Here is a 22,825-nt window from a genome sequence, read left to right as displayed (position 1 = left end):
TTTACTAACTGAAACAGCGTTTGAATGTATATCCAGTCTGTTCGACCATTTTCCAATCTTGTTTAACGCTGATTTTACTAACATATAATTTTCTGGTTGTGGTGTATTCTAAAGATTACAATATATAAATAAACAATATTGCCCGTTAAGTGTTGTTCGAAAATATATTATTGAAATAGGTATTGTAGCAATAACTTGCCTAACTTCGAGTATCGAACAACGGAACAAAACATAAACTATATTATATTAATTAAATAATTTTACACAACAACGTGAGCATTAGCGTATTATAATTTATAAATCTGAAATCGTTTTCACAAAATTTATGATTAGATAATAGGAATATGTATTACACTTTATACAGTCTATAAATCACGAAATCTTAATTTATTATAAAGTTGGATTTAATAAAAATAATACGATAATATACCGAAATTCTTAAAAATGTTTACTGATTTGGAATGAAAAATAAAAAATGTATGCTATCTATTTATAAAGCGTAAAAAACATAAAAAAAATTATAACTATAAAACCATTATATTCTGTGTATTATTTTATATTTTTTAAATGTGATTAATATTAAATCGGTGGATGTGCCATAATATAAGAATATTTAAGAATAATAATATGTCAAACATCTTTATATCTTTTATCTATCTTATTTAAATATGAGTTTTTTTTATCATTAAGAGATTTCTATGTAAGTAAAAATCATAGTTTTTCCCATTATTATGTTAGCTTAATATAGTATATGTTTAAGTTTGGCCTTCCAAAAATACACTTATTATCGACGTCAATCAAACGCAATTTTTCCACCGAAAATATACAAATATACACCAACGTATTTTAAACCTAATATATACGAATTATTATACGTAAATCGATTTAATGAAGATAGGATTCATAATAATAATTAATATTAAATTCTGATTTTTGGAATTTTTAAATATACTTCAAAACCATATTTTCAAATTATTTATATTTATATTATATATATTTCAGTATTTTGTACTACGTTGGGTGGTACTAAGAATTTTGCAGAAAACTTCTGTTTTTAAAATAAGAAATTCTCATTATATTGAAAATTATTTAATGAATAATTTTTTTTAAATATTTTTGATGTACCTAATTAAGAATTTGAACACTCTGTTTCTAACTTATTAAATTGTTTATACGAACTACGAAGGTTAATAGCCGTTAAAAACGATTTTTCAATAACATAAATTAATAATATTTATAATAATAATATTCGATCTAATATTTACTTTTGGTTAATTAAAAAAAATATATAAATGTTAATATATACATATTCTGTATTATTATTTTTCCATTCAGTTATGAATATTATATTTATTATTTACATAGCCTAATGACTATACATAATTATTAATTACTATTATCTTGGTGTAATTGTATTTTAATTGTTGATCTATAAAAATTTTGAACTGAAAACTATTAAAAATGAAAAAAAAATTGATAAATAATAATTTCTAACATTTTCAAATCACTATTGACACAAACACGTAATCTATCTCGTGGATCTATTATCCTTAATAGGTACATACAATTAAATGACTCAAAAAATATTTGTTAAAATGTTAATTTTAATACATTAACATTTATAAAAAAAATATCTAAAAATAATTTAAAGTAGAAAAAGGGATTCTTGTTATAAAAACAGAAGTTTGTATTTTCTTTAATTAGAATTAAAAAAAAATAAACATGGTATTTTTAAGTACTCGTATATTAAAATTCAAAAAAAATCCGATTTTAAATTAGCTATTGAAGAAAAATAGGGTTAGGCAATAATCACGCTTGTGAATTACCCTGTGTAATATCAGCTTCATATCTGCATAAGATTAACTTTAAGGAACTTTTAAATTTATCGAGAGAGTAAATGAGATTAATGAGTTCATGATTATAATAAAGATACTCCGAATCGAGATGAAAATGGGTCTACAGTAGAGTGAATACTGAACACATACCTAATGTGAAATACCCACTACTCGAAATCAACATTTTTTAAGAAAAAAATAATCAATTTATTCTGTGGTACTTGAGTAATTATATAATTATTCAAAATATCTCTAAACCCATAATCTGTTAACTGAGTTGTAGCCATTTTATTCTAGCTGGTGTTTGAATTATCGTGTATAACGTAATTTTAATAATATATTACTATTATAACTTCGTTTGTAGTCGACAAATCCAAATATCCTACTTCCGATTTTGGTTCGTTGTTTTTTTGTGGTATACCTATACATAACTCTTGCTGCAGATTCGATGTGGTCGCAGAGTCTAATATCAACGGTGCAGCATTATAAGAACTCGGTCCTGGACAGGTTTCTTTTGCAGTTCTCACTATTGATTTCTTGTTTAAAGGCTCTTCCAAACGTTCCGGAAAAGCGTAGTTTGTGGTCTGATGAGAATAATAAACTACACATTTTTTTTTTGTTCAATGGTATGGTTATACCGTTAATATACTATATTTTGTAGTGATGGTCGCAACGGTTCGAGCTCCGGAACGGGAGTGGTTGGTCTGATACTGATGAATTTGAGATTCTGGCATTCGCGCTTCGACGGGCTACTCGGAGGTTTCGTGGAGGTACCCAATGTCGACTTCATTTTCACACTTCAAAGCGACTAATATGAGTGTTTTGATCTATAAAAATCAAGTTTCAGACTAATAGCTTATAAATTATAAGTATTTAAATTGAGACGCGTCGAGGAATAGAGCAATATTTGCAACAATTTCACTCCCCGCATAAAAATTTAAAATACTTTTAACTCATAGAGTTATTTCCCCAAAATTGTTATATATCGGAGTACTTCACATCATATTCTACTTTAGTAAAAGGAATTAAAAACCTCATTACACAATAAAGTAAAAATATAAAAAAAATGATAGGAAAATGCATATATTGTTTTTTAACGACTTACAATTTTGTAAAAAAAATATTTTCAATTACCTTGATACAACAAAATAATACGTTGAATTTATCATTAGGAATATTACGTATTTTTGTTTTTTAATGTATAGCCAATGTAAAATACGGCTATATGAAACAAACTCCAAACTATTATTATAAATTACCAAAATAAGTATTTTGTAGCAATATTATTATTTGTGATATAATTAAGTGTAATAACAGAAGTTATATAAATATACACATTCCTGTTACAATGTGTCAATAAGCACAGTATTTTAAGTTATTACTATGTAGGTACTAATTATAAACTAATAATACTAAATATTAAGTAAATAAAAAAATAATATTAACATATATAATATCAACTATAGGGGTGGTTAAAATATGCATATCTTCCATCTAGTATAATAAAGATCAAATAGAAAATAACATAGATTGTAGAGTATACGAGTCTATAGTTAATTATGTAAATACATTTTATGATCAAAGATATAGTAAAATATCTTGGTTTAATTTGGCTTAGCCCAATGGAATTGGAAACAATACAAAATAATATATTCAAAATCATTTAACACAATTATTTATAAATAGATCGCTTCTCTTAAATTTTTCAAATAATTTATGTATTATTAATAAGTCTAAAATCTGGATTTAATTTTCTGTTACATAAATAGTAAATGTTTTCATCACTATATCAACTTCGTTTATCAATTTTGTATAAATCGTTGTTAAAATCCATGTATTACAATTCTGTATCCTAAATACAAGTATTTGGCGGAATAATATTATTACAGTTGCGTGTATAAAATACGTATACTATTGTATTTAGCGGCGTATGTAAAACTCAACCAAATAGGAAAGAGATAATTTCGATTGCTTATACATCTCTCGATTTATTGATTTTATTTATAAAAACATCTCAGTATCTCACACCAAAAATTAATCAAGTTCATGGATTTGTTTCAAATTAGGAATATTCATTCATTTATTTTATTTAATATCAATCATTTGACCATTAATATTGATATTAATAACACATAATTTATTATTAATACAACTAAAAATAAATGAAAAATTCAAAACATTCAACACATAAAAAAAAAAAAGTTAGGAAAATATGTATCACTCAGCTGTATGGTAAGTGTTGAGTGGGTTACTGTAACGTATTTGTCGAATTTAAATTTAATGATATGTTATTATATAAAAAAAGTGGTTATGAGTGGAGACTTTCAACTTATATCCCTAAGTATATGTTATACCATATATTTTAATAGCATGTTATAATATGCTACATGGTAAAGTTGAATTAATATTACTATTAATAATACAGTAGGTGGAAATATTTTTTTTCGAAAACATTGCTTTTGGAAATATCATTGTTATAATATCATATTATCAATTTTATATATTTTCAATATCAAAAAGATTTGTAAAAGTTCATAATTTTGAGAAATTTTATCAACATTTGAATTTCAAATGCTCGTAAACACAAATTTTGCGTAAGTATTTTAAATATTTTTACATATCTATAAGAAAAATTGATGTGCAATCTTTTATGCAATTTTACCTAGTGAATAATTTTGTATCTGCATTTTACAGAGGTTGAATTAAGTTGATGTATAATCCCTCTAACAAGTCTAACACCTTTTTTCAATTTAGTCGAGGTACGTATTATTTATTTATAATAAACAGGTAAATACTCTTCTGTGAAATAAAGTAAACGTGAGTGGACAATATTAGGAGTTTAGTAACATTTTAAATAAGATAAAATAAATATATTAACTAAGAAAATGGCAGATACAAAAAAATGAACAATAAAACTAAATATAATCGTAATTCGTTTGGAAAAAAAATATTATCTTATTGCGTTGCAGTTGTAGGTGGCACATGTTAATAACGATAGCTTTGTTAGATCTGATACAACAATAATAATAATTTGGAAGAGCTGTTCCAGTTGTCGGTTATTTTTGTTTGACCGTCATCATGATTTATTCTAGAATAAGAGCTTTAAAACTACCACTCTGACCCAAAGTTCAAGTGTCTTTTTGGACCACCAGGGTCCCCGATGTATGATGAACTGTTTTAATATGCATATAATTTTTAACATTTATGTATAAATGTATATACTATTATTTAATATTAATTATGTTTATCAGCAAGAACCTAATGGAATTTTATCGATTTACCCCTTTGGATTACGGTATTTATTTTTTCTTAAAAGTTAATAGCGATCGATTTATAAAATTATGTGTGTGTGTGTGTGTGTGTGTGTGTGTGTGTGTGTGTGTGTGTGTGTGTGTGTGTGTGTATTAAAATTAAAGATTATTTCTACAGATCAGTTCAAACGTTCAAAGTTAACATAATTGCATCGCCTATAAGACAAATATATATGTATATATTTATACTAAAGTAGTAGACAGTACTGAAATTGCTGGTACGAAATTATGCGAAATTGGTAGGTTCATTAACCGTAAGTACATAATAATATATTAATATATTATCGCGGAAAATTAATTATCAGCTATTAACCGGTATTTCTTAATATTAAATACACTGTTTATTTTCCAGACAGAATGCTATGTACATTACATTATTTTTTGAATTCGATATATAAAATAATGGTAGTTGGATTTTTCATTAGTTTCTTTTATAAAAATATATAAATGTAATACTGTTTATAAACTTGTTAATTTTCTTAGATTTGTAATAAAAACACAAGTTTACACATAAAACTGTGTTAATCGTTTTTGTATAAACAATTTAAATTAAAAAGGTTAACAAAATAATAACGTTTGCAAAATATCGACTAACTGGTCAAATTTTAAAACAATTTCACTAGTTTATTTCGTGTGATGTAATAATTATTTATCTATTATTATTATTATTCGATTTTTATACAATTTAACAAAACGAATAGAAAATTTAGATTTCACCAATGTGTTTAAATTCACTTTAGACACAGTGATAAAGCAGTATTGCAGAATAAATTAAAATATTTATTGTAGTTTTATTCATAGAAACGATATAATTAATGATGTTCTCGAATTGGTAAAATGAATCGCAGAGTTACTGTATTTATTACTTCCTATTGTTATTTAATTCGACATTAATTCTATTTATTTAATATAATTCATATTAATTAGACATATAACATATAATTATGTTCATGACTTATTATGCTGAATTTATATTTAAAAAATAAATTTACCACTATTTTAGTTATTGTATTATATACCTAGTTGTACAGTGCTTTTATTACATAACTTTCTGTTGATGTCGGAGTCGAGGCTAGGTAGTTAACGGTATACTAATAAGCCAAATCCAAGTTAATTTTGAATACAGAACCGCCAATTAATAAGATGGATTACTTTTACTAGGTAACTTATGTCGACAACTTTAACAAATTTATCACGCTATCTCCACTAAGTAAAATCGTGCAGTACAGAACCACACCTGCAGATACCTACCCCACTTATTTACTCGAGTAAGTTGGCGTATTTATTTTCTAAAGATTAACTCCAAACCCGACCGACAAATATAGATTCTAAAACGTAATCCCAATGCTATTATTGTAGCTTTTCAACTTACTCGTTTAATTGGTTTTTAAAATTCAACCACGTCCTTTCGCGTTTATTAATTAAACCCATCATACAGAGTACTTCTGACCTATATGTATATAATTAACTACGTGACATGGGTATATTATTACAACTATAATAATTATTATCATCGAGGTAGGTAACGATCAGATTGTATACTTTTTACTCACGTCTGTAGAAGTTTCGATCTCGGATTATGCTGTCGTTGTAATACCAGGCCGGCGACACAAACTCACACCGACCACTGTCCGCCGGAAATCTGGTCGCTTTGGAGAACATATTATTTTTATCTTCTATGCATCGTCGTCACTGTATTATACACACAATACATAATGCAGAGTGATTAACCGAACACATTCACCCGCTTTATCTTTTTCTACCATACAGAGAAACTATTCGTTCAAATTTTGAATTAGGTAAATTCAAATGTTTAAAACAATAATTATCCATTAAAATATTTATACTAAAAATGGGTGTTCTCATTTGAATGACATAAGTTTTTATCGCACCATGACACCGCTTAGGAAGTACAAAGAATCTTAAAAATTTGAAAATATAGCCTTAAGTATAATATATTTAAAAATTCCAAAAATTAAAATTTGAATAAATGTATTATTAAATAAATAAATTGGGGTGAGCGTACTTAGTGGATCACTGTGTTGTATATGATCGGGGCGATTGATTTATAATCGTTTTGATTATAAAACATACTATTTTATGGCTGTTGTTGTACTTATGGAAATTATAATATTATCTTTGTATTGAGACGTCGTACGCTGTAGACATGAAACATTATAAGCATAGGAAGGAGGTGGAAGTGGAAAAATAAAAGGGTACACGATGGGCGACGAATAATAATAATAATAACACGATACACTGCAGACGGCTGTCGTATACACAATATAAACTTAAACTTTATTGTCCAATAACATAATATCATATAAAACACGCGTAATAAGAATATTATTATACGCATAATATATATTATAATAATAATATAATGATGTTATTATATTATCGTTTCGTTACATCTACACAGCCTTCGGACAAACGTTCTACTTATATTATAATATTATTGTGTATGTGTATAAATATGTAGATTAACGGGAGAAAGACGGTATAGATCTTCGTCATTTGTATGTGTATTATATACGCATAATGCAAGAAAACCGCATATTATATTGTCGTTCTAGATAGAATTAGACGACTGAAACGGAGACGATTTACGCGCTGAACACATATTATTATTGTTATTATTATTATTATTTTTATTGTGTTATTATGGTATGAACGATGTATGTCGGCGTTTCACTAACAAAACCGAAAAAACGATTCAAAACGAAAATCAAGTTAGAAAAAAAAAATGTCACAAAATATATAATAGGGTCAAGGCGAATTTTTGAGCGGAAAATCGTAAATTTCCTAGTAAGTTGAACAGGATAAAAAAAAATGTAGCCAATAATATTTATACCATTTTTTTTCTATAAATTTACTAATAAGATTCTCCTAAAATTAATAATTCAATGTACGAGTATTTATAATATTATGATTACAGTTTATAACCGTAAGGTTGCAACAGATGCGAATATACGTTATTAGAAAATTATTATGTAAGTAAGATTTGGTACTTGCACTGAGTATAAATTATATTGTTTTATTCTGTTGAAAATTCTGTTTTATAAAAACTCTAAATAATGTAAAAAAAAAATATTCTTGAAATCTTAAAATTTTTTTGAAATAATGAATGCTTATTATTAAATAAATTTCTTTGTTTTCTCGATGACGTGGATCGAATATCTTAAAATAAAATTTCATATTCATATAAATAATATTATTATTAGTCTTGATTTTAAATACATTACTCTAGAAAAATGTAAACACATAATTTTATTCAAAACAGATATTTTAAAAATGAAACTTTCATTTGGTATTTTTAAAATATTTTAGAGTAATTTTGAGTGAATATTTATACATTTTACAAGTTTTTCTGTCAAGCCATTTTGTTAATTTTAATGGAATTTTAGTAGCTAAGTATAGGTAAGTAAGTATTACAATAGATAATTGAACATTGAATTTAACATAATCTTAGATTTGTATTTTTATACTTTTAGAGTGAATTATACAGCCTACGATGATGATCATCATCAATAAAAAGAAAAACAACACTGTTGCATTTCCGATTTTTTCATCATAATTTTGTAATTTTAAAAGTAACGTTGCATTAAATTGATTTTCTATGATAATCTATTAATAATTAGGTCGTTTTTAAGTAGGAAATTTAAATTCTGGCCTTAATAATTAAAAAATAATAATAATAATAATAATAATAATAACGTACTTTCAAGTATGTCTATTGACACTACAAATTTTATATCGTTTTATCCATTAAAAATATATTATATTATAGACATGTGTAATACTCACACAGTCACACGTCCACGTGTGCAATACCAACTATATAATTTATATAAATATATAATATTATATATTATATGTTATAATATTGTTATTTGATATAATTTATTATATACACAATAATATCGTATTACCTATATGAATATATATCTTTATACAATACAAATATGTGCTTCTGAAGGCGGCGTCTCGCGTATAATATAAGCAGTAAGTTCAACTAATATAATATAATTTAATTATTACGTATAAAATAATATTAACAATACACTTTTTTATTATTATTATTGTCTAATATATTGCTGTTTCTATTATTAACACTCGCGTGATTTTGTAATTTAAATCGTACACTAATATTATTACGGATCACACGTTTGTCGTGATGATAATAACTACGATTTCTATCGCTAGGATACGATTAACAAATCCATCGTCAACATTAATGATAATAATATGAAACAATAAAATCTAATAATAATATAGGTAAAAACAATAACTATAACAATAATAATATTATTATGATCGTATCCCACTGGAGCGATGTCGAAACGCGCGTGATAGGACCACTATTTTTATGGTAGGTACTATACTATCGGCATGTACAAAATAATTCATTATAATTTTATAAGTTACAACTTACTTAAAATATTAATTATTATTATCATTGTTGTTTTTGTTGTGCGTTATACGTGTTCGTAATGAGATCTCGAGGCTGAGTTTTCAACCATTTATACGAATATACATTTTTGAGCGGGAACGTATAGTTTTTATACATGTTTTGATATAATATAATAAAAAACGAAATAACACTAATGCATAATAATAACATATTATTTAACAATAAATAAATACTACGAAGGCAGTGGGATACATATTTTAATGATATCGTATATAAATATATATATATTATGTTTATTTATTCAATATAATATTTATGGTGTAAGTTACTGCACAACAGCTCGGATTTTCATTTGGACCGTCACTGTGCATTTTTTTTTTTTTACAAATTACCGGACATAACATTAAAATATAACGTCGTGGTTAAGTTCCAAGACAAACGTATATAAATATGATGTATAAAGTGTTTTTCTCTTGTATTGCTTGTCGTCATCGTTATCGCCGTTAACACCGCATACAGTTGTTGCGAGTTACGACGAATTTTAAACATTAATTATTTTTATCTTTTTATTTTATATTTGGAGCAATTCAACAATCACATTGTCAGTGCTCGATTGCATCACGTATAAAACTATAAAATAAATCGTATAATACGGAAATTAATAACGGCGAACACGCAGCATAATAATATCTGCATATAGTACCTACCTATCAATATATTATAAAATAATGATAATCGAGATAAGTCATTGCAGCCGGCAGCCCAAAAGACGTATTATATTATATTATTATATAGGTAGGTTTTACCGCGATATGATTGAGAACCTTTCATATGAAATTTATTCAGATTTGGTCGAGATCTCGCGCGTCGAAATTAGTGTTGGGAATGTCCGTTCTAATTCTATTTCAGGACTATGGCGCGCCGTTGTAATATGTATAATGATAATAATAATAATAATAATATATTACGCCGAAGCCGTTTCCGGAGCCGAGAAATTCCTAACTGATGAAGTTTGTAAACTAATATAATATACTGCGAACAACATTCTGCGCGAATATGATAAATGTATAACATAGACTTATGAGATCCGATCTAATTCGAATGAGGAAATCAAAATTACAATAATATTAGGTACCTTTCGTCTCCTTTAAAAAATATCACGAAAAACGAATGTACATAAATGGGGGTACCTTTGTAATCAATCTATTGTAGCCGTTACACCTAAAGAGTAGGAATAATATTACCGAGAAATATATTTCTTAAACGGCGCTTACATGCAATACTTTTATTTTATTCAGAGTACTGGAAATACGTATATCGTATAATGTAATATCAATATAAGTATACACTTTTGGCCGTATTGATGATAAAACCGAGTCAGCTGGTGAATAATTTTAAACGGGTGAAGTTCAGAAAGAAATAATAATTTGAGTTAATCTGTTTTCTGCACGACTTTATGGATGAACAAAAAATACTAAAAATTATATAATTTCGTAGAAAACTTATCTATAGGTATACCTATATCAAAACGCTAAATTATTGCATAAAAAAAAAATAATTAATTAATTAGAGGTTGAAAACCGATAAAACAAACCGTATTATTAGAAATGGGATAATTCTAATAATTATGCGTTGGTAAATGCCGAGGCTTGTTCGAAAAACGGCGGATTAGGCGCTGCGAAAAACTCGGGTGCTCGCCTCGAAAAGTTCTAAAACCTCAATGTTTCTCATTTTCTCCGGTCACTCTATCCATTCGTTTTTTTTATTTCGCGCGTTAAATACACATTATAGCAATATAATATTGTGTGCGTCTGACTGTTTCATTATTTAATTATTATTATTATTATTATTATTATACTTTCGGTGCATACATGTACCGATTGATTATTAAACATCTATATAGCGTTTTCATTTTTGTGCGCAAGTTTGGACAACGATTACGTGAACGTTGATTTTGTGAAAAAAAAAAAACAATTGTTCCGACCCCGTTGCCAAACGTCCGCAATTAAAATATCATAGACAAATCAATATATAATAATTGTTTAGTTATCGGCGGTATGTTGTACAGTCTACGAGTCCTATGTATTATGTACATCTGCATATAGGCTGCACTGCAAAGGTCGTCGTCTTCTCGTCTCGAATCTCAGCACGCGACGGCTGCGCGTGGGTGTCCGGTCACACGAACGAGTTTTCGCCGTTTGTCGGACAGAACTGCACCACGGAACCACCTGTCGACCCTTCGGCGACGTGATGCGTTTCCCTGACCGACGACGACTTGGCCAGTAGACGACCCGGCGGCGGCGGCGGCGGCTGCAGTTGCTGGACCGGTCGCTGCTGCTGCTGCTGCTTGTGCAGCTGAGCCCGCCGGTCGTCGTTGCGCGCGGCGTGCACGTATATGGCGCCGATGGTCTTGCGGTTTCGGTCGCGGCCACCGTTGTCGTAGTTGTTGTTGTTGTTGTTGTTGCGCTTGAACGCGGCCGCGGTACCGGCCCGGCCGCCGCGCAGATACCTCACCGAGTTGCTGTAGTCGAACGCTTGACATATCTTGCCGGACAACAGGGCCCGGTAACCGTCCCGGAACCGGTGGTTGAAGATGGCGTAGAGCAGCGGGTTGATGGACGAGTTGGCGGCGCCCAGCCACTGCGCGACCGGCAGCGAGGCGACCGTGTAGCTCTCGACGGCCGGCGGCAGCGGCCAGAACTTGATCAGCGAGAACGCCACGTACAGCGGCAGCCACGACACCGCGAACAGCACCACCACGTACATGATCATGGTGATCACCTTCATCTTGGACCGCTGCACCATGTTGGCGCCGTTGTGCATGGGCTCGCCGGGCACCTTGCGCCGGCTCACCTTTTGCCAGATGAACATGTAGCACACCGCGATCACCGTCAGCGGCAGCATGTAGCACAGCACCAGGTTGGCCAACACGAAGTACAGGTTGCCGCTCTCCACGGTCGGCCACGATTCCAGGCAGATCTGCAACACACGCGATACCGCCATGTTATTATTATTGTTATAATTAATGTATAATATATATGTTATTATTGCTCCGGAATCGCGGGTGGGCGCAAATCGTGTGGCGAGGAGCGGCGAAATAAGCCTTACCGAAGTCGAGCACGCGAGTCATGACTTAATATTATTATAACGGTCGACGGGACGCTAAACACCGTTTGTTGTGTGTTGTTTCCACGTTATTACAAACGCGTTACGACATATAGCAAATTTCACGTTCGCAATAGTCCTATTTACTATACTGTTATAAAAAAATTTCATACGATTTCTATATAAGATACTATCATCTCTGTTTTTTTTTTTTTTATATTTTAATTCTAAAGCGAATTATAACGTTTATATATTTTAAAGTTTTAAAATAGTTATGATTTATTATTTCGTAATATTAAAATGTAATCAAATATTAATCTAATTAAAAACCTCCCACCTTGATAATAATCTTACCTTCACATTTAATAAACAGTCAATTTACTCGAGTTTTAAAAATAACAGAGTAAAATTTTAAATATTTGTGAACGTACAATATGATAAGTTTTGCGTTTCTGTAAGACTGAGACAATAAAAGACAGTGTGACGTTCTCTTAACAAACAGGATAGCATACTAATATATAAAGCTTTAAATGCCTTTTTTTTTGTGCAGGATAATCGTAAAATCTGCCGGTTTGATTTTGATCGATTTTCGTTTTTTTTACGTATTCCTTACAATTATGCGTAAATTTTAGACTATTATTTCATCTCGGGACTCAATCCATAAATATTAAAATAATAATTTATTCAACGTTCAAATGTTAATAATATTTAACCATTTAGTTGCAAATACATGTTTAGCCTAATTTTCCTTTTAATTGCATACTGTAAACGTCTAGGTACATACTATAAAATTATATTTGATTACCTACTAAACACTATTGATAAGGACGCGCCACACATCCGCCATTTAAGGTGCTTAATATAGGCAATTCTAACTACATTTTGATAAGAATTTATTCGTTTAATTTCAAAATGTATTTGAATAATAATTCAAAGAAAGTATTTTAAAAGAGGTCCCATGTTAAAAATTACCTTTATTTAATATTGATATATTATTTAGAAAAACAATTTCGTATAAGATAAACTTTTTAGTACATTTTTTACAGAATATTTACTAAATTTCCACCTTACATAAAAAAATAACTTTATCTGTTCGTGTTTTTTTTTTTTATCAATATTGAATAATTTTTAATAAACAAATAAAATAAAAAGTGAATCTGTACGAATCAGTAATTTTTATAATCTTCAAATTATCAAATAATAAAAACATAATACAGCATACAAAAATGTTTCTATGTACATGGTTAAAATTTGGTTATGCCATTGTTAATACTGTCTTTGTAAATTTTTACCGTGCTAAAACCATTTTAAGGGATCAATTACTTGGTGACACTTCTTCTTAGTCAAGAAATAATTTTTATTTATTTTATTCAAAATATTTGTATATTTGTATGCAAAACAATATTAAATTGGTATAGAATTTTTATCTAATTTTCTATTTACTTTTTATTTTGATCTATAGATTACTAAGTGTATATACTGATGTAGTTGCAGTTAAACTATTCCTAATGGGATCGAAGAAAAATTAATATTATATAACCGGATGGTTACTTGATGGTAAATAGTATAATGTGCATAATAAATTAAGTAACATATTGCATAATACTGCAAAAATATAATATCTTATATTGATAATATTAGGAAATTCTAATATTATACAACGCTATATTGAAACTCTGTAGTCACCCGCTAATATTGTAGAAATTCTGTCCTTTATATTATACTTCAAATTACGGTTAATCTAAGTATAAATTTAATACATTGCTACACAAAATATTATTATAATGGTATACTATGTGACACTTTATTTAAAATATAATAATAATAAAAACATTGGTTGAGTTTGGTTATAAGATTTAGTCTGTTTAGACTGTTTAGAGCATGAAAATCACTGCAATATACAATCGAGTAAGAACAATAATAATATACCGCCTATAATATTTACATAAAACTATAGTTAGAACTAGAAAATAAACTTTATTATTTCGAATAGTCGATTTCAAGTTATTTTTATATCTTGTACTTAGTTGATATGTATAATTATGGTAAACAATTTTATTGTTTAAGTATTAAATATAGTATAGTTTAGCTATAGTATAGCCCTATAGTTTTGAGGGTTTTGATAACCAAAATAAAAGTAATTTTCGTAATTTTCAATAATTAAAATAAATACTATAAATATTATATACATCTTAAGGTGGTTTGTATATTTGAAAGTCGGCAACGACCAGAAACGGCAGAAACACGAACGTCAAACGTGAAACACGCAATCGACGAAATTCTACCAACGTATATGTAATTAAGAACGTTTTATTATTTATTCTCTTGTCCGACATTAATATATTATGACCTCTTTTTAATAGCGGAAACGTATCTTTTCTTCTCGTATACTACAATTATCGTTACTTTTAAGCCGCAGTAAATATTATAAATTTAACTATAAATCATTATTTGTATAGTTACTTTCTATAATATCGACCGGCAAACGTTTACTTGACTTAATTACTTTTTTTTTGCAGATCGTCGGAGGTTATGCAAATCGATGCAAAATAACGTGGCTCCTGAATATTGATAAATTTCTCATTAAATCTGTACATATATGTTGTGGTGCGCATTTCAAATAACTCAAATCACTTGAAAAACATTAAATGAAATCAAACTTCAAGTGTAATTACGTCGATTATTAATAAACTTTATGTAAGTACTGAAACTATAGTTCAATAATCAAAAAATAGTTTGTATATAGGCTAATATTATTATGCATTATTATTTTCAAGAAAAATGTTGAAAATGTTAAATTTATCTCCAAAGTCATTAAACAAATATAATATATATATATATATATATTAAAATCTAATACCTATATTAAAATTAATATATTTAGTTTTTAGTGTGATTATGATATTAAATATTATTATTATTTTTTATTTTCTTGTTAAAACGATGAAAATTAGAATATTTAAAATATATGTATATAATGATACAATAGGTAAATAAGTTTATAATTTAGTTATTAAAAAAAATTAATATTAATTTATGATTAAGTGCTGGATGATCGAATATAGCTATTCGTGTTGTTTAAAAATTAATAAATATATTAATTTTTTGAATATAAATTATTTATATTCTTTTTACATTGTACACAATTCTATATCAAAAAAAAAAAAAAAAAATACAAAATATGTTTTTTATAAGGAATTAGGATTAGATTGTGGTGAGCTTATAATGCAATAATAATAATAGTTCGTTATACACGAATCTTGAAACTCAAAATATATCATTGACGATATTCCAAAAAATTATAAAAGACTAGAATTTATTGGTAATTTTGTTTTGCAGCTATAAATTATTTAACCTGAAAAGTGCTGCTATTGCAGTCAAATGGTCCTACCAGAACGGATGGCTTTATTTGAAAGCTGTGATAAATCATTACATTCCAAAAATGATTCTGAGCCGAGGACAATTTTTAGACAAACGGAAAATATATATTTCAAGACAAACTTCTGCTTACCTAATGGATTTTATGAAATAAAAACTACTTGGGAATATTGGGAATTATTAAAATTTACGTTATCGATATTATAATAATATACAAAATGTATCTATTAAATTTTCAATTTATAAAAAAATATTGAGGTTTTTATTCTTGTAATTATTAAAATTCGTTTCATTCCTATTGTAAACTAGTTGCACGTTAGTATTTAAATTTTTATTATTTTTAAAGCATATTCATATTTTTTTTTCGTTTAATGCTTAATTTTTGCTTGCATTATATTATTATTATTGTAGTTTGTACTGTCTTATAATTAATAACAAGCACGACACGTTCCGTAAATTAAAGTCTTTACTTTCTAGCTATTTATACCCGTCTGGTATCAAATGAATCATAACAAATAGAATACGTATTCGTGAGGCTGTGGAAATAAGTCCGTAAGATTATGAACGTAAAGTATGGGGACGAGATGTATAACAGCTGCACCGGCCAGTTCAATGCCTCGACCACAACAAAAGAATTTCTGGATGTTCCGCTGTTGGATGCGGAGAGTGGTTGTATAATATCATATAATATTTCAAAATATTAATGTAGCGGTAAATATGATACGTATTCTAACCGTCGTCTGTCGTGGTTGTATGTATTAAGGTTTTAATAATCACCCATGCTAACAGTATTATACTAGTGTACGCTTACAAATAGGTGTCACTAATATATAGTAATAAAAATATATGAGCTGTGTTTAGTAGATATTATACAGACGAATAATTCGCAAGTCGATAAAAAGTAATAATTATTATCATGATATCATTCTCACTAACGCTATAAAAATATACGTTTATGGATATTTTTGAAACGTGTGTACAATTTTTATTATCGACCAGCAAAAAATAAGTGTTGTAATGAAAATTTACCAAGTTTTTTGCTTTTTATAACCCCTCGTTTATATAATATTTATAAGGATGAGCGTCAATTAGATTGTGAAATATTTAGTGTTTTTTTTATTTTATTACTATATTATGCTTTAAACATATGACACATTTGTTAAATTTACAAAAACAATTTTTGTTAAATTGTCACCTGATTATCGCTGCCTTCCTCCATGGGCTGTAGATCGAAGTATATGGCCCATGGCATGGTGATTGTGAGCGAAATGATCCATATGATGGCCACGACCCGTTTACAGACGCCTTTGCCCACAGGATTCATAGGGTAACAAATGGACAAACATCTTTCCACGGAGATGGCCATCAACGTGTTTATTGATGCGTTCACAGACACCCCTTGAAAGTACGGCACAAGTTTGCATATGACCAGTCCCAAACGCCACTCTGCAAAACCACAAGTGTTAAAATAGCTATAGAGGACTATATTACACATCATATTATGTCATACAATTTATTGATGCATAATCACATATTATTTAAGTACCTAGTTTAGGAGAACGGTATTTATTTTGTTAGTATTAATTCCACTGTCAAACAAAATTATTAGAAAAATTTATTTACAAACCTTTTTTTAATTTGAGTAGATATTTTATTTTAGATTCTTAGAAAAAAAAAGAATGTATTGATTTAACAATGATGTACATATGTTTTTTATTTAATTTTTTTCTAATAGAAAAAAACGTTTTGATCATCAACATCGAGAAAGGTTAATGGTAGGCAATTAGATCTAATATTGGTGTTTTTTGTAGGTCAAAATTAAAAATTCTCAATTATTTTTAAAATAATTTAGAGATATAGGGAAATACGGATACAATTTTAATATTATATTTATAATAATTGTAAATTACGATACCAAATTTAGACCATTATTGCTTAGAATAATTTTTTATTATATACAATAATTTATCATTGAATTAAAATTTAAAACGTTCATTAAAATTGCTACTCAATGGCACTCGACATACATTCTAAAGAAGAAGCTGATAATACATCATATTTTATAAACATTTTTAATTTATTGTTTTATTTTTTAACTATACGATTTTCAATTAACATACATACTTTGTAATAGTGTGGTGGTTAATATAAGTGCGTTCAGATCGAAAAAAGTTCATCTGGATCGTACATTTATTAATGCAAACATTGCCAACTTTCTCTCCTCGCTTTTTTTAGTACAATAATAATGCGGTAAGACGACAAAATATGGATAAATAGATTTTATATTTAATTATTCAATGTAAATTACGGGTTATTTTTAATATCTAAAGAACGCAATTTTATTTTTTAGTTCACTATACGTCCAAGGAATATAACGGAAATAATAAAACAAAAGCGTACAGATTTTATACATAAAGTATCGAATTAATGTATATTTTTATTTATTTTCTGTTGCTTGAACCTGCGATTTACATTTAAACACGGTATATAAACCAACGGAAATTAAAACTGAAATATAAATTTAATGATTGCGTAGATGATATATATACGAGTAATACGCGGCTGTAGTGCGAACAACAGCTTTCCATTTAATAATTTTAATGAGTGTGGTTCTGGTTTGGTAAACTGCACGTGTGCTTTACGAAGATTTTCCTTCACTACAAACAACACGTCATCAATATCCCGATATCCCGAAATGCAATTTCAATATATTATATACGCTCGAGTGTGTCTAAAGAGTACATTGCAATCGATATTTCTATTGCATACACGTTCAAGACAAATTTACAGTTTGTGAACTGCGTTTTTATACCCTTAACCTTGACCTGAAAAAAAGACTTCATTGTAAGAATTTAATGCGCTTTCATTCGTGAAATTAGAAATTTCAATTTTCCTTCCTAAACTCATTTTACGGTTGTACTCTGTAAAAACATATCCCTACATGAAGTTTTTCGAGTTATTGACAAACTTTAAATACAATTCTTTAATTACGTATATCTCTCAAATAATTTTAAAATTTCTCATCTGGATGATAAATGTTTTTTTTATACTATACTTATACTTTTTTATATTATATTATTTAAAATATATTTCAACTTTAATGTCGCATTTGATGTATTGTCAAACAGTCTCCTATTACCTATATCTCGGAGCATATGTACCTCAACCGTGGTAGTATTAATCATGTACTATGGAGGTTTTTTTAAAAAAATAAATTATATTACAGTACTCACTTAAATGATCAAAATGTTAATTCTATGTTAGTTATACTTTATACGATAGTAAGCATAATGCATAGTTTGTTAGGACCTCACAATATTATAAGCAATTTTTTTATAATTTTGAGTCACACAACGTGTACGGTACGCAATAATTATGACGATTTTGTTATAACAATAGTTTTAATATCCGAATCCGAGGTTAGGTTTTCTAAGACAAAAATCAGACCTAGGATTGCTGATAAATATATCATACTGATAGCATGGTATTTCCGACGAAAATATCAAATATACTTGGCAGTTATGGACGACCACCATTGAGCTCAAATAACATATTATACAAAATAAAATATGTATTTCGATCATCCAAAAGTCTAAATGTGTTAGAATAATAATAAAGACAACGATGTATGAGTAATTGCATACAGTGTTGGATGAACCGCATTCGTGTCGCGATCGATTGCGAAGTGTGTATAATATATTATATAAATAGTCATGGGTGGCACTTGTTCTGCAGCCTCCGAGAAATGGGATGAACCGAACTTTTGGATAAAGTTTGCGTTTCCAATTGCTTTTATTGTGTTCTCGTTTTTGAAGTTCGCGCTCCGTACCGCATACTGTTTACAGCATAATATATAATAATAATAATACACGCACACTGGCCGTAAGATTGTGCGTTCGTTATCGGGTATTCAAAGCACGGACGTAGCTAAATTGCCTATACGGGCCGCCGCCTTGTTTCGCCGAGGGAACGCACCTTGACAGTCTGCGGGCTGACCCGTCAGTAATTATATAATATTATTATTATTATTATTATTCGGACGATAGGTCAATAATAATAAATTAATACCGAGGCCATGGTCAGAAAATGCGTTGTTGGGTTTTCTCGTTTATATACCACAAATACAAACGATAATATTTCCCGAATTTATTATAGCCCTCACGATTATGATGAATGTTATTGTTTGACGAAGGTACCGCAATAAAATATTTTGATTATTATTATTATTACTCCGAAGTTGGACGGGAGCGCGAAAAAATAGGCGTAAGTCTCGCCCACGAAACACTATACGATATAATATAATATATCGCTGTAAAATAATTTCCATGAGCGGAAAAGATTATTTTGTAGTGGGTAAATGAAAACGTCGTCACGCGATACCGCAAAACTCTTTTAATAATAATAATAATAATGGGGATTTGTGTGTGCACCCATTTACTGTTGTTTTTACAGACGTGAATAATATTATACTGTTTAAAGCACTGACAATGGTAAAATATTTGAATATTATAATAGTATGTAGACCTTAAGCTCTAAAATTATTTGTGCAGTTCTATTTTATTGTGTAGCGGACAACATGAGTCGAAGAGGCGAGTGTGGTGAGTGCGTACGGTTCAACTGTGTGGAATAAAACTTAAATGTGTGTTGTATATTAACGTCAATCGATCGTTAGCGCGTGATCTTCATCGATTGGGTTCAACTAACGACGTTTTAAATAGTAAATAATATATTATGTAGAGCAAAGTTACGTCAATCTTCTTGTGATATATGTAGTATAAGTTATTTATAGAATTATTTTACGGGGGTTTACCGTTTAAATATATATTTATTTGAATTTTATTCAATTTCTTCAGAAAATAATAATGGATCGTCTCACTGAGAAAAACTCGCGTTAAAGTGATTCGAGGCGTTAAAATATTTCCTTATACAGTTATACATATACCTATATAATATGTTACTATAAATAATCATAAATTAATTGCGTATAATTTCATAAATAAAAGGATTAATATACTTTTAGATAAACAAGACATTTTAAATAAATACAGTTACACAGAAAGTAATAAATGAATAGAAAATCCAAATATAATGACTGTAATAAATGTTCATAAAAATCGCAAAATAGCAATATACTCGTAATAATAATTGTTTTATACTTTATAGAGGTAACTCCGCTGTACACAGTTTTCTACAGATTTCAGTTTTGTTTAATGTTATGATATAATATGAGTTTGTTAATCGAATCTAAAAACTGATTCATAATATTATATAGAATTTATGACTGTTTTAAAAAATAATAATAATAAACATAAACATAACAAAAAGCTTTTCTTTCGCAAAGCGGAAACGTCAATTCGGATTGTACTTAATATTTTAACGTACCTATATTTAATAAATTATACCATATACATAATATAGCCATTTACCATATAGAAAACACTTTGAGAAACAATTTTATTTTTATCTCATCAAATTTGTTCACTCATGATGGTTCATATTTTATGAATGCGGTTATCCCAACCTTTTACAATACATATATTCACGTTATATTTTGGAAAATATAATATTACGAAACATAATCACGAACAAAATGTGAAGCCACAATGTATAAAAACATACCGCGATGGTTTGTCATAAATCTTCCGATTTAAACATATTTTTAACACTATATTTATCTTTATTTTATAACATTTAACCATAAAATATAATTATTTTAATTTCATAAAGGAAAGATTAAGCTCGAGTAATACATTTTTGACATAACTTCATGTACAATATCAGATGTAATGAAATGAGATTCACATTAACTGTTAGATATTGTAGAATTTATTATTTTAAGAAAAAAATTCAAAATTCTATTATCATCTTTAAGTAGACTTAATAATTTAAAACGTGAGTGTGATAAAAAGTAACACTAAGGTAAAAATCATGATTTATGTTAAAGTTGATTTTTTTTAATTTAAGTTAATCATAACTCATTAATAAAAACGAAAAAGCCTTGTAAATCGTAAAAGGTATTGAATATAATTAAAATAATTAATTAGCTATAGCTAGGATTCGCAATATCGAAAAAATGTTTTTAGAACAGTCGTATACCCTAGCACATTTTAATTAAACATAATTTAATATGTTTTTCGATCGTTAATCAATAAGTATAATAGAAATAAATGGTCATCAAAAATAAAAGCTATGTTATGAATAAAATTAAGCTATTGACCGTATTATGGCATATCCTTAAAGCCATATAACGTCAATTATAAAAAACAAATATTTTTAAAAATAATCAGCAAACATAATATTATAAACAATGTGCTATATTATACACAATAAGATATTATAATATTGTTACTCTGCAATCCACCTGTTGTGACATCCAAACGAAATTGAATTATTTATTGTCGTTTCCAACAAGATAGAAAACTTTTTGTTTTTATTTTTTAGGTAAACAAGAGTCGTTCTTGTTTGCTTGTTTGTAATATCAATTGTAAGTTTTACGTATTATAAACATAATATTATATCATTTTTGCATCATGTATAATATATTTATGTTTAATGGACATGCGATTCTTTTTATAATATTTTATGACTTTAACTTGTATACTGATGTTTAACTGCATAATAAAAAAAAAAAACTTAATACACGATATATTATGTTAATGATTATGTCGTTAAAATGATAACAACGCCATCATATTTTATAACTTTAGAGCATGGGCACTTGTGAAAAGCTTTTTTATATGTATTAACAACAATTTCTATAAACGCGGTTTTTTTGTCATCAA

At 28.1% G+C, this 22,825-nt stretch overlaps 1 protein-coding gene and 1 long non-coding RNA gene across 4 annotated transcripts in view; one reads left to right on the top strand and one right to left on the bottom strand.

Moving 5' to 3' along the window:
• Nucleotides 1–16,296, top strand: part of LOC132917187 (uncharacterized) — a 202,422-nt gene extending 186,126 nt beyond the window's left edge. For both annotated transcript variants that reach the window (XR_009660255.1, XR_009660254.1), the window contains exons 4-5: nt 15,185–15,362; nt 16,005–16,296. This is a non-coding gene — a long non-coding RNA (uncharacterized LOC132917187). The remainder of the gene's footprint in view (nt 1–15,184; nt 15,363–16,004) is intronic.
• Nucleotides 7,424–22,825, bottom strand: part of LOC132917185 (neuropeptide SIFamide receptor-like) — a 50,964-nt gene continuing 35,562 nt past the window's right edge. For both annotated transcript variants that reach the window (XM_060977800.1, XM_060977801.1), the window contains exons 3-4: nt 17,239–17,489; nt 7,424–12,539 (exon numbers count right to left, since the gene is read on the bottom strand). In XM_060977800.1, coding sequence (XP_060833783.1) covers nt 11,736–12,539; nt 17,239–17,489 — 1,055 coding nt within the window. In that variant the 3' untranslated portion in view covers nt 7,424–11,735. The remainder of the gene's footprint in view (nt 12,540–17,238; nt 17,490–22,825) is intronic.

This window comes from Rhopalosiphum padi, chromosome 1, assembly GCF_020882245.1.
Source record: "Rhopalosiphum padi isolate XX-2018 chromosome 1, ASM2088224v1, whole genome shotgun sequence".
Classification (NCBI taxonomy): domain Eukaryota; kingdom Metazoa; phylum Arthropoda; class Insecta; order Hemiptera; family Aphididae; genus Rhopalosiphum; species Rhopalosiphum padi.
This window is presented reverse-complemented; position numbering and strand designations above follow the sequence as displayed.